Raw genomic sequence first — 14,223 nt, forward strand, 5'->3', positions numbered from 1 at the left:
TGAATGTTTCCAAGGTTTTTGCAGTCAGAAGATTAAAGGCTGAATAACAACAGGAACAAACAAAGTAAAAACAGAATCCATGACTTATAATGGAGTGCTAGAATATGGTTACCAAAAGTTTTGTCATACTAGCTGGTCTGAAAAGGTATACAAAAGATAAAGTATTGTATCTTAATTTCAAGCCCCCATGTAAAAGGCATCCCTAAAATTGTTCAAGATCAAGAAAAGTAAAGATGTCAATTCTTTAGCTCATTCACATCACCTGAAAGGAACTCAAGTTAAGATTTTTGTTGTATAGCCTAGTTTTTATTTTGTTGCTTCACAAAGTAAAAAGCTATCAACAGTTGGCATATTACTGTGATTATTGGGTGCCACCATTCAAAGTAATGGACTAAAACAGAAATGCACCATAAACACCCTACCAATTATTTGTCTGGGCAGAACAGCTTCTATTTACTGTTGCTTAGGTTCCCTTTTATGCTCAGGGTGCTAGCATTTCTAAAACTACCATGACCAGTAGGGCTGGGTATCAACTCAGGTAAGTCTATGATTGCAGTGTACAAAGTGCTCTGAATGTATCTATATACAGTAAAGTTTGAACTTTACAAACTTGCCAATATGGGTGTATTTGGGATAGAATAGGTGCTTTTTTTGAAGCTGAAGAAGCCACCCGATTTGGTTTGGGTAAGTAGTTACAATGTCTCCTTAGCACCCGCTAGGCTGTAGGGTTTGTTCCAGGAATATGACAGATAATGGACAAAGTGTTATTTTTTCAGATAACTTTGTTTTTGCAAAATAGCCAAAGTGACTCAACAAACATAGGAATTTATTAGTTGCTTGCCTGATATGTATGCATGTATGATACTTTAGGAGCTAGTTTGTGCATTATTCAATACTAAGTAGTTGAAAAAGGTTTCTGAAGCCTAAATGTTTGTCGAGTACAGCAAGTGCAATAAAATTCAGCAAACAGTACAATAGATTTAGCTGGTAAATATCATCTTCTCTGCTCAGCTGCATACGATCTAGTAACAATTTGTGAAAAAATAAATAAATAAATGCATGTGAATATCAGTGATAGTATTCAAATAAAATGGTGAAAAAGGCACAGCATTAGCTTTATTGTACACAACATGTGACAAACACTACTACTTCATTTGCACACAATATTCATGGTCAATTTTTTTGTCAAGTAATGAACTGAATTATTTCATGTACTTGTAATAGAGTGACAATGGTATAATTAAGTGGTACTACTGAATCAGTTCAAAAAAACGAAAATGAAAAAATTGTCCCTTTATGAACATGAAGGGACTCTTTGGAATTTAAAGGTAAATTATAAAGTAGCAAGTAACAACCACACCACGTTTTATCTTGCTAAACAAACATTATATTCCTTTTATATTATAATACTGCCAGAATAGCTTGCATAGATTAGCAAATAGCTAAGTATAGAAAGTTCAGAACAATTTTAAAATATTGTTAAATGCCATTTAAATATATATGTAGTGTCTTTATTTTAGATAATTTCCTAAAGTATTTTAGACATACTTTATAACAAAAAAGAGAATCTGATACCAATTATAAAAAAAGAGGATTAAGTTCATACAGTAATACAGCCTATGTATCATTTTAAATCAAATTTGAGAAAATATTTAAAAAAAAAAACGCATTTGCTGAAAGTTTATTAGTTATAGAAACTGTAATCATATAATGTAACTATTACTATCAGGTTAAAAAAAAAAAAAAGATCAACACAACATATGTCCAGTGAAACCCACACATGCTGTTAAACATACTTTTTTTCTAGTAATGACTGAATATTTGCATAATAAAAAAGGAAGCATTCAATGAATTTCACATATTAATACAAAGTATTTTAGGAGTATATTAGGTTTAGAACAATTTAGTGTCATCACATTTTACAACTAAGATAAAACATTTTCAGACACACCCCTTACCCTTGCTACACATGAGTAGATAAGCACATTTTCTTTCTTAAAGCATAAATTAAACCCAACCTTAAATGTAAAAAGGAACGACTTATTAAAAAATGGCAAATATTTTAGCCCTCAGCTGCTAAAGAGAGAGAGCTTGGTTCCAGTAAAATACAGTTTCATATTTAAGTAATTCAATGAAAATGGGTTTATCTTGATATAAACAAGTGAATTATTACAGAAATTGGTGCAGGAAAAAGAATTCATGATTCTTGCAGCATGGAAAACTGGTATATACATGTGACCAAAACTACACTTCACAGAGATCCATTAATGACTGGAATGTGCTAACGTATAAAGCAAATCACAAATAACACACTTCTTAGGTCAAAGTCCAAATAATACAAGGTTTCAGCTACATGAATAATTTTTATTTTCATAAAGGATATGTAAACATGCAAGTCTATATTTGCAAAAAACAACAACAGATGAACACTCATCAAATTAACTTTGAACTAGTGATGTGATAGTGTGGAGTGTTTTAAAACAGATTCAACTTTATCAGTTACAGATGGTCATGCAAAAAAACTGGGTTTGTCTTCAGTTTTTTAGGCTCCAACTTCGCCTTAAAATATTTCAAAGCATAATTTGAATAGTATGCTTGTAACTTTAAAAGCTGTAAGATTCACATCTATACTTTAAATGTTTCAAATATGCAATAAATATCAAATAGAAATTAGCACTACAGTCAACACTGCCTTTACGTAACAATGCAGGATAATTCAGAGAAGTAGACTAAATGGAGAATATAAGGATTACATACAGGCAAGACCAGATGATTGTTATTGACAGTACACACATAACAAATTTGTGAATGTTAAGTGCTAAATTTAGCCTGTTCCATTTGGACTAATCATGAAAACTTGAGAAGCAATCAAGTACGAAAAACACGCCTTGCAATGCAATACGGATGGGTCACTGCAAATATTATGTGGGCAACATGTGGCATAGCAAAGTTGTCAAAGAATACAAAAGCACTGCTGAAACAGCCTTCACCCATGAAATATCTCACTTGGAAAAAAAATGAAAGAAAATGTCAATAGAATTGTTAAAAAAAACACACACACACAACAGAAAAAAAAAAAAAACAGTTTCTCACTCATAAGTGACTTTCATAAGCTGTGTCAGCAGAGGTTAAAAATGGGTCCTGCATTCTTCAGTGCTGAAAATGCTGTTGCATCCGATTTAAATACAGTAAATGGTAAAAATTAGCCAAGCCATATTAAATTAGCAAATGTTAAAGATAAAAAACCCACAAAAATAGTTGGGCAACTTATTTTAGGAATTAATGAAAAACAAACTTTTTTTTTTTAATAATTTTATAAACGCCCAAATTATTCATTTATATCTTTATGGCATCATGCAAGACCAGTGCTTGCATACATCAAGCATTTCAGAGTTGGAAAACTGACCTAACTGGTTCAAAACTTGACCCTACTCTTAGGAGTAAATGCATCTTACTTCGAACTTCACCAGAATTTAGGAAAGCTCATGAGCTGCCTTAACTCACTACGAACTCTGAGAAAACTGTGTGTACATTAGAGACGTGTAGTATACCGGCACTGAAAAAGTACAGAAAACACAGTTTTTAAAACGGTACGGTATCAGCACTTTGGTACTTTTGTTGAAGGAAGAGTAGTTTTGAAAGACCCTGTCTTTGTTCTTTCGCTCTCCAACTCGCTGCATGGAGGTCTGCTTTCCCACGAGGTCCAACTCAGTTTTTTTTGCAGTGTGGGACTTAATATTTAATAGTAGTGAGCAGAAGCAAGTGAGTTGACTTTATCTCTGTGGTACTGAGAGAGAGGTCAGAACTTGGGTCAATGTCTGAAAAAATTTTATGAAAGATTATATAAAAAGTTATTTTAATATAAATGTTCATGGATCTTATAATCAATATGGCTTCACTGTAAAATTACATACAATCAGGAAAGTTAGCATGTGTGTGTCTGTTATGGCATGCTTCTTCCACCCAACCAGTAATCTAATGAAGCTTTGAGGTGCTTATGATTAGCAGCTTGTAGGACATAGGCATGATAGTAATTACTGGTTGAAGTGTTGATGCCCCATAGACAACCTTGTGTCTATTAGCTTCATGGATTCAGGGTTAGCAACGTGGTCTGCTGTGCTGAGACAGCCTCACATCTTGCAGGCATGTGCATGAATTGCGCGTAATGCGGTATGTATGTACACCAAAGCTGCATCTGTTTATATAGGTGGCCACATTTTGTTTTTAAAATTGGTGGGAATATAATCAAAATTGGACACACACCTTCATATACCATGGATCTTTATTAATTGTTCTGATAAAACAACTGGATCATTTCTAATGTCTTAGTTTATATTTAGTTGCATAGTAAACTTTTTAAAGGGCTTGCAAGTTCCTTAAAAGGTTGAAAATTAAGAAGAGGTAATCCACCTGAACCAAAGCATGTTTGGGCACTGCCAGTACTTGGATGAGAGACCATCCAGGAAAAGTTTGGGTTGCTGCAGGAAGAGGCACTAGTGAGACCAGCAGGGGTGCTTATCATGTGGTCTGAATGTGGATCACAATGCCCCTGCAGTGAGAGGGAAACCTTGTAAAATGGCACCATACTTCAGATAAGAAGTAAAACTGAAGCCCTGAATCTCTGTGGTCATAAAAGATCCCTGGGCATCCTTTGTAAAGTAGGGTGTATCCTGAATTCCAGGATAAATTGCCCACTTCAGCCTAGTCATTCTGCCTCCCTAATCACCCCCCTGTCTCTAATTGGCTCTTTCTCTCACAACTTCACAACCTAATGTGTGATGAGTGTACTGGTGCAAAAATGACTGCTGTTGTTTCACCATCCAGATGAATGCTACACAGTAGTGGTGCTTGAAGTGGCTTCCCACTTACAAGAAGTGCTTTGAGTACGGAGAAAAGCCTATTGAAAACAAAGGCAGTATTATTATTTTATATGTTTACAAATGTGTGCTTTTTGCTTGTTGGGGTCCTTTTGTTCTTTTACATTGTGCTAAATAGGAAAATGGCTCTAGCCTGTCTTCAAAGTTGTCACTTGAGTCAAACTGCCATGTGTGCTTTCTTTCAAATATAACTTGCGCTTTATGTGAGCAACATTAACCACAAAATATGTACATGTCACATGTGGATTGTACAAAATGCGAAGGTCTGCTATTTGTTTTCACAGTGTAATGATCACAACAATATCCCGGACAATTCTGTTGATTTTCCAAATTTCATCCAGAATTTTTTGCTGTTTTCTCAAAAATGAGGCCATTGTTTTTCTGGTGTACCTTTATCTATTAATCTACTTATTCATTTTTTGAAAATGACATTCAATAGATCAACTCTGACTCTACTTGTAAAAGGCAGTCACAATCAGATTTTCTTGCATCTGCGTGATCCAACCAAGTAATGAGCCTGACTCATGTGCCTTTTAAACACAGACGGAATGGAATTTTGACAGACAGCCTGGGAGCAAGGCAGGGAGGAGCACTGTAGACTCAGTGTGGGAATATCTCCCCAAACAACCCCCTTCCCTTTGTCAGGCTTTAGAATCCAAACATTAGCTTGTAGAATGGCAGTGAGGCTTTCAAGTATGTGGTGCAACAGGTGAATCGCGTAGTTGTATCCGTTAATTTTACAGCTAGGGGTGGGAATTCTTTGGTGCGGGTTTGTTATGGGGAGTTGTGCTTTCTTTGCTTCAGTACCATTTCAGAACTGGTGCTGAGGTCTGAAAACGGGTATTGATACTGAAGTCATAATTTTAGTGCCAATGCAACACTAGTGTTTTGGAAACACTGGACAACAGTGAACTCATAAAAAGAAATTAATCTGACAGAGATGGAACAGTACTCAGAATAAATCTTGTACATTACATGATTGTTTCCATCCACATAGACAAGACATGCCCAGTCAAAGAAAATGAATACGTTTGAAAAGTTATGTTTTTTGACCACTGAACAAATGAGCATTGTAATAGTGATGTTTTGGGTATGTCACAAATAACCACATTTCAAATTTTGTACAAAACATTGAACTCCCTTACAAAGTGTGAGGTAATATGCAGACTTTCATACCATGCCACATGAGGTAATATTAAAGCAAGTTACATTCTTGCAAATTGCACATGAAGATTGCTGCCTCAATTGTGGATGAGCACACTTATGTGAATCATAAACGATATTACAGTATCAACACACTTATGGTCATGGATAAAAACCCGATTGAAGTAGCTAGCATTACAATTAGTTCATTTTACATACAAGATGTCTCACTTAAAGGTTTTCCAAAGCTGTATTTGTCCTAGTGTCTATATAAGCACAGGAAACTACAGCTTCTGTATTACATCTTACGTACAGAAGTGACCTGAGTTGCCTTTTGAAAGCTTGCATATTGCAATTCTTCTAGTTAGCCAATAAAAGGTGTCATTTTGCTTAACTTCAAACTGCTACCTTGAAATACAACCGTAGCATTGCACAATGCTACAATAACACAAAAAACTGTGGAAGCCATATCTGCATTAACCTAAAAGTACTTTATCTTTAAATATATCAATATTACATTCATGAAACTCTTTCTGGCCTTGCATTTAACCCAGGTCCTTGTTCCTATGAGCAGCAGAGTCACTTATTGGCACCAGTATGCCACCTAAATAAAAATAGAGATTCCTGACTTCCCGTAAAAGCAAGACAGGTTTTTACCTGGAGTAGACAAAATGAAAAAGGTACAGAAAGATGGATACAATTTAACAACACATATTCCTTATTAAGAAAAAAATATGGCAAATGCTTTGAGGGCTGTGAAATATATATATACATACACACAGGTATATATAAAAAAAAAAACCTAAGGCACAATTATATCCCATTCTCAGTTAAAATTAAGCTGCTGCTGCAATAATTGAATTTTACCATATAATATATGAACATTCCTGTCATGTTTGCAAAAAAAAATCCTGTGGACAAAATGAAATATGAATATTTTTTGTGCACTGCACAAATTCTTCGACTGTATAAACTTTAATTAACGCTGAAGTTTTATTATCAATGCCATTTTCATTACATGTTACAAAGATTTTAAATGCAATATGAAGATATCCAAACCAACAGAAACATGGCTACTGTGAGAAAACCTGTTGCCGGGTTTTGGCCGCATTCCAGTACTGTAAATGCAAAATGCTTACTATTTTAACTTTAAATTGGGGACTGGAGTTGAAAAAATTTTCCCAGTTATAAATCTATAACTGATCTCAAATCTCTGTATCTCCAGCTTGAATTAAACTATTTCCCTTGTCATTGTAGGCTTATTTTTTATTCAGTGTGCAAACAAAATAACAAAATTACCTGTCAAAACATTCAAGTATTAAACCGAATACGTCTCTTATTTTCAAAAGGTAAACTAAAACCAATAAACATCAATACAGAAAAGGAAAATCCACAAAAAAAGCAATAGAAAATGAGAAAAATTAAGCATCACTAATTGACTACCCACTTTGAGCCGAGAGGATGGTCAATATTGTCCAATGCCGATTGGCTGGACACTTAATTATTGTAAAAACTGTTGACCGACACAAAACATTTGCAGAAATTGTTTACAAAATGCTGAAATGTACACATTTTTTTTTTTTTTAATTCTCATGTACCTTACAAGAAAGCAGTCGGGCGCTCGCATTTGCTGGCAGAGGCACGTGAGATTTCTGTGCTGTAATAGGTTTGCAGGAGTGCCCTGTAGCAGAAGGAAGGCATTTTAAAATGGAATAGTTCATACCAGACCAGAGAACACTGTATTTACATCTTTTGCGTGGTCAATATGAAGTAAATTTGTTAACCTTTGATATCATTAAAAGAATGCATTCACCGTGTTTTTACATTAGTATGATTTCTTTATCAAGTCAAATACAGTAGAACCTGTGGTCATGAACGTTTTCTGAACACTTACAAATCGGGTTACAATCAAAAAGTTTGCCGAAATCTGTTCACGACCACACGCTCTGATGGCGAACAAAAACACTGGCAGCCAGTTTCTCTACAAGCGTTCGTAAGCGCCAATGATTTCCCATTCTCCGTTTTCCATTTTCTTTTGTTTGCGTATACAGAGCCTAACAAAGCAGCTGATGTTGCAAAAAGAGTTACAATGTTAACCAAGCAGAGGCCTCAAGTGCTGGAAGAGGTGGAAAAACTGTTGCTAGTGTGGTTGAACGAGAAGCACCTTGCAGGGGATAGTGTAAGTGAGGCGATCATATGTGAGAAGGCCAGGAAGATTCATGATGATTTGTTGAAAAAAAAATCCTTCTTTGAGTGGCGGAGGTGAGTTATTTAAAGCCAGTAGAGGATGGTTTGCAAAGTTTCGCAAGACAAGTGGCATTTAATTTTTTTCCCTGTGCTTAAAACTCATAAAAAAAGTGAGTTACAGAGAGTGGTTCGTAAGGGTCTAGTGCGAACTCTTACAATGTTAGTTTTCTCTGTTGTTCAAGGTTTTCTCAGTGTTATTCAATGTTTTTACATTTAGTTTACTATTACACTGTGCATTGTATGGTATAATTTATTATTTTATGCTTAAAACACATACATTACAAAATACAAATATACATACATAAATACAGTTTGTACGGTCTGGAACGGATTTATTGTATTTACATACAATCTTATGGGGAAATTACGTTCTGGTCGCAACCAAATCAGGTCGCATCCAGAGTTTTGGGACAAACTACGGTCGTGATCAGAGGTACCACTGTATTTCTTACCTGTTTTGGATAATAAAATGTGCTCATAATTTGTGAATATCTTTTGCAGATTGCATACAATAATTGCATACAATTATTACATTTTCTTCAGAATAATTTAAAACATTTTACTATAGCTGTAGCCAGCGCTAGCTAGCTCACCAGCTTTGGCAACATCATTTACCTGTACAAGTGACTAAACCTTTCTTTATAATAGAATATTGTTCAGTTTTTTTGAAACAGCATTTAGTGAGTGTGTAAATTACTAAATAATACTTAAGAGATTTGTTTTTTTGTTTTAGTTTTTAGAATGGGGGGAACTGGCATGCTGATGGAGGGGATTTTGACCATAGAACCTGAATGACTCAACAACTCATGCAATATTCCAATTACCAACACAGAGTAATACAAAGATGTACTCAATCATTTGAGACTTCTACAAGATAAGACAGTCAGACATAGATCTGTTACAGATATGTTTGTTCAATGGTTTGAGTGTTCTTATTTACAGCTAAATATTCCTAAGACAAAAGATAAGGTTGCAGATTTAAGGTGTGCCTCTAATTTCAATTGTCTCAAAATTAAAAGGGAAATGGTGGAGCAATTCCTTGAGACAATCATTAATTACAAGCTACATTTTGATCTTAACACAGACCAAATTAGTGAGAAGGGACAGACACACATTTTATTTATTTCTTTGGGGAACTCAATAGTTTTAAAGTGGACAAAATACTAACCACTTTTTTTATCAGTCCTTTAATTTATCTATTTTATGTTTGCTTTTATATTTTGGTTTGGCAATTTCAGCATTAAGAATATAAACAATCTTAACAACACTGTAAAAAACAGTAATATTATTTGATTGCAGCAGACCTTTGCTACTGAGCTGTGTTACAAATAGTTTTGAAAGAAGTCCAACTCAATTCACTTGGACAGTAACCATTCTCTCTTCTTTAATTATCAGATGTTGCCATCAGGCTGCTGATTTAGGTTTCCAAAAGGGAAAGGGCAACAGCTTTACGAACTCTTACTCCTACAGCTATAAGCATTTTGAATTATGTTACTTGAAGGAATGCTGCTGAAGGTGAAATTCTCAATTATTATTATTATTATTTAATGTACTGTTAAAGGTAATTAATCTTATTTGGGTACTTTTCTATTATCGTGGCACAAACTGTATTATCGTTTTAAAGATTAGGCACCCAAAGGGGACAGTAACATTAGGGACCTACAGGTAACTATGCTCCACACCCACTAACTTTAAGGTGAGTACATGTGGTTGGGATGGGTCAGTCTAATAATTTAATATCCAAAAAATTAAGTAACCGGGGGTGCGGCCCTACCAATTTGCGTCACGATAATAGAAAGTACCCTTATTTGTACTAATCTTGCATACAGTATGTGTACTTCAAAGCGCCTGCGGCTCAACATCAACAAGACAAAGGAGTTGGTGGTTGATTTCGGGTGTGTTATGGAGCCTCTGAGATGAGCTATCATCCAGGGGGAGATTGTACAACGCTACAAGTACTTGGAAGTCAATATGAAAGGCAAGCTCGACTGCTCTGTCAACACAATGGTACTTGGCCAGAGTAGACTGCACTTACTGAGGAGACTTGGGTCTTTTGAAGAATGAAGCAAGGTGCCAAAAATATTTTATCAATCTGTTGTGGTCATGCTGTTGTATATGGTGATGTTCTAAGTAAGAAAACTGAATTGAGGTGAACAAACTTGTCAATAAGGCCAGCTCCATCAAAAGACTTACTCTAGATATTGGCTGTTGTGGAACCCTGGCAAATTTGGATGCCATCACGAATAATTCTGCACTTAAAATCCATGTGACTTTTTTGGAGCACTTTTCGCCTCAAGTCTCATACCTGCACAGTACAGTAAGAAGAGCCACTGGGGATCTTTTCTGTCTGGAGCTATCTGGTAATTCAGTGCTTCCTTTTGATGTCCTTTCCTTTTCTCCAGCCAGAACCCATAGGAAAAACAATACAAACTTCAACCTTCTGTATAACATTTAATGCATTGTATGTTTTTATTCTATTGTCTTATATTGAACTTTGTGTGGACATCTGTGTGTTTTACGTTTTGCTGTGTTATGTAATTCAATTTCTCCTTAAGGATCAATAAAGTACACGTAGTTGTGTCTTTTCTCATTTTCCTGTATCCGTGTAACAACGTCTTAAAAATGTTTTTCATTCTTTACTGGTGCAAAAAAAAAAAACAAAACCCTTCTGGGATAATAAAATCTAAACCCATTTTAATTCAAATTACACTGGGGTAAAATAACAATAGATCTCAGAATGTATAACAGACGAACGGTCTGAGGTGATCTTCGTATAAGACTTGCACGATATGCACAGTATTAAAATAACACAAGCACGTGAAATTTTACTTAAATTTGCAGTTAATCGTATAGAGGAAACAAGGGAGAAATTTAACAACGCTCTTATCAAACACTGAGCAAAGATAAGGGGTGCAGAAACGTTTGCCGGCAGTTGATTAACAGTAGCCAAGCTTGGCCAATTTTAACATCTATAACCTCTGCGTTTGCGAGCAATAGGATGAAACAATGATCAGCAAGGTGAAAAGACATTATTGATTAGGTACGACACCCTTTAGAATTAAATTTGTAAAACTTTTTAACCAAAAAAAACTTAAATCATTGGTCAGAGATGGTGATTCTGGAAAGCTGTTTAATAATTACTCCATGGCACAATGTCTCTTCAAAATTAGTATAAGAATATGGATAAGTTTATTGTTAATTATGACAAATTCATAAAATACAGTGTACGCTTACAGTAAAAGGTTGAAGCCTGAAAAATGTTCACCACGCAGGACTCTTAAAACAAATGCTCCGAAATTAGTAATGCACTTCAAAGATGTCAAAAGTTCTGAATAATTGTTTGGAATAGGGCCAAATTTTCATAATCAAACTGGAGAAAAGTATCACGACTCCACACAGCGGGATTCCACTCTCGGGCCTAAGTAAACACGAACAGCAACACGAGCCAGTCCAGCCCCCACGGAGCAGCAACACAGACAGCGTGCACTCATCAGGCGAGTAAACACGGGCAGCCTTCGAGCTCGGCTAGATTTCTTATAAATGCGTAAAAAATAAATTTCTCTTCCCACTTACACACTATTAAAGGGCCTTAAGAACATTTAAACTCTCAAGAAATAGAACTTTAACTTAACTACTCCATCACTCAATTGACCGCATCAACATTTGATCACACAACCGTGTGGAGAGAACAGGGGTAGAAAAAAATGAACACAGGCTTCATTAAAAAAACACAAGCCGCCAACCAGTTTTCTTTTCCACTTCACTCAAGCATTCTTCAAATATGAAGCAAGGGAAAACAACTTACCACCAGCCGCTCCTCCTGCATACATTTTTGCGGCTCAGACGTCACACTTGCTTCAAAAATAATAAAACAGTTAAAAATAATAGGTGTCTGCACAAGAAAAAAAAAGCAAGATGTTAAAAAAAATGATAATTCTTGTGACAGACTTTATTTCAAGCTTGAACAAACATAGGCTAGCTATTCAGACTTATCACTCTTTTTGGTTTTCCTCCTCCCCCTCTTAGCCCATGCCACACGTTGAGGGAGAAACATTAGTGACGTCACACCAGAGGAGGGTTAAGCGAACGGTCGTGTATGGAAAGCCGTTTGGCCCAAACATCTGCTCGAGAACAATTGAGTCCAGACTTGCTGTGTCAATCTCCCGCCACAATTCCCACCATTAATCAGGTGGGATTAAGCCGCGCAGTAATGTAATACATTAAGAAAAGAAAAAAATCTTTAAAGCTTTTACTAGCTTTATAAAAAAGAACATGATAAGCATTAAACACTAGAATACGTGCTGCAAGGACTTTCAATTCAAATTCAGAGTAATTAGCCATGTAATCTCAGCAGGGGACATTGAAAAATGAAGTCCTCACTAATGGAATAGTGCCTGGAATCAAAACATTCTTATAAAACTACGATCCCTAACATTTTTTGAGTTTTGTTGAATGATATCTCTAGAATGATTTAATATTTATTTTAAAGACATCGGGCACGTTTTCCTTAAAACAGTCCGTTCAGCCTAACCTATTCTTAATCAGCTAATATTCCGAAAATAACCCAGAGTCGGGGTGGGCAATCTCCGTCCTGGAAGGCGGTAGTGACTGCAGGTTTTCGTTCCATCCAAAATTCTTAAAGAGAAGTCGGTTATTGCCGTTGGAACACGTATTGCTCAACGTTTTCTGCTTTATTCAAGATGTCTTGCTTGTTAAGATTCCCCAGCCTTAATTGTTACTGTTAGTCTCAAAAAGCAGGATTCACTGTATTGTAATAACTATTTAGCAGCAATAAGATAACAAAGAAACCAGCAATTTTTCATCTAAATTGTTTCCATTGACACCTGTGTGTATTCATCATGATCTATCTGGTTTATTAAACTATTTCCTTGGAAATGTTAAGTATAAGAATGACCTAACAAAGCAGAAAGAAATCTTTAACATGCCATAAAATTATATATGATCCGTTATTTGCTTGATTGGCGTCTAAGCAATCAAGTTGCAACAAAATTTGCCTTGGGGCCTTCCAGTACTGACTTTACCAACCCCTGAAAGGTGTCCAAGCTACTACTCTAAACTGTATTTCCTTATTAGATAGATAGATAGATAGATAGATGATAGAAGATTGATAGAGAAATATGGCTTTTTACAGAAGCTGTTTAAATAAATGAATATGTAAAAAGAAAGATAAATTCATATATAATATATATATGTAATCTATCTATCTATCTAACTATCTATCTATATAAATATATATATATATATATATATATATATATAGTAGCGAGTGGCTGCGGGTGCTACCCAGCTGGGACGCCCAGGAGGACCGGAGGAGGGCTTGCACCTCCTCCAGACCATGAGGGGGCGACCGCCCTAGTGGCTTTGGGGACCACGGGAACGGAGCTTGGAAGCTCAACCCTATAGGGGCCCGTGGTCACCGCCAGGGGCCACCCTAATGCCTGAGGAGCCCTGGCAATCAGCACTTCCGCCACACCCAGATGTGCTGGGGGGAAGAAGACCAGGGACACCTGGAGTGCTTCTGGGTGCGCAGCCGGTACTTCCGCCACACTGAGGAGTGCCGGCTGAAGCTAATCGGGAGGCACCTGAAGCACATCCGGGTGGGGATAAAAGGGGCCATCTCCCTCCATTCGATGGCTGGAGTCGGGTGGAAGAACGACAAAGTCTTGGAGGAGAGGAGTGGAGGCGGCCTGAAGAGAAGTGAGAGGCATTGTGAGACCTGGACTTTGGGGGAGTTTTGGGGTTGTGTGCACTTGTGTAAATATTCATTGTTGTAAATAAACATGTGCTGGTGCTTTCAACATGTCTACCTGTCTGTGTCTGGGCTGTCTTCCCGGCACTTCTATATATATATATATATATATATATATATATATATATATATATATATATATATATATATATATATATATATATATATATATATATATATATATAT

At 36.0% G+C, this 14,223-nt stretch overlaps 1 protein-coding gene across 2 annotated transcripts in view; it reads right to left on the reverse strand.

Moving 5' to 3' along the window:
- Positions 1-12,278, reverse strand: part of ago2 (argonaute RISC catalytic component 2) — a 58,522-nt gene extending 46,244 nt beyond the window's left edge. Inside the window, exons 1-2 of one of the 2 annotated variants that reach the window (XM_039736190.1) lie at positions 12,073-12,278; positions 7,619-7,701 (exon numbers count right to left, since the gene is read on the reverse strand). Coding sequence is in view for 1 of the 2 variants with exons in the window: in XM_039736188.1 (XP_039592122.1) it covers positions 12,073-12,097 (25 nt within the window). In the remaining variant the exon portion in view is untranslated. The remainder of the gene's footprint in view (positions 1-7,618; positions 7,702-12,072) is intronic. The other variant, XM_039736188.1, reaches the window with a different exon arrangement.
- Positions 12,279-14,223: the final 1,945 nt, after the last annotated feature.

The sequence above is a fragment of the Polypterus senegalus genome, chromosome 15 (assembly GCF_016835505.1).
Source record: "Polypterus senegalus isolate Bchr_013 chromosome 15, ASM1683550v1, whole genome shotgun sequence".
NCBI classification, from domain to species: Eukaryota; Metazoa; Chordata; class Cladistia; order Polypteriformes; family Polypteridae; genus Polypterus; species Polypterus senegalus.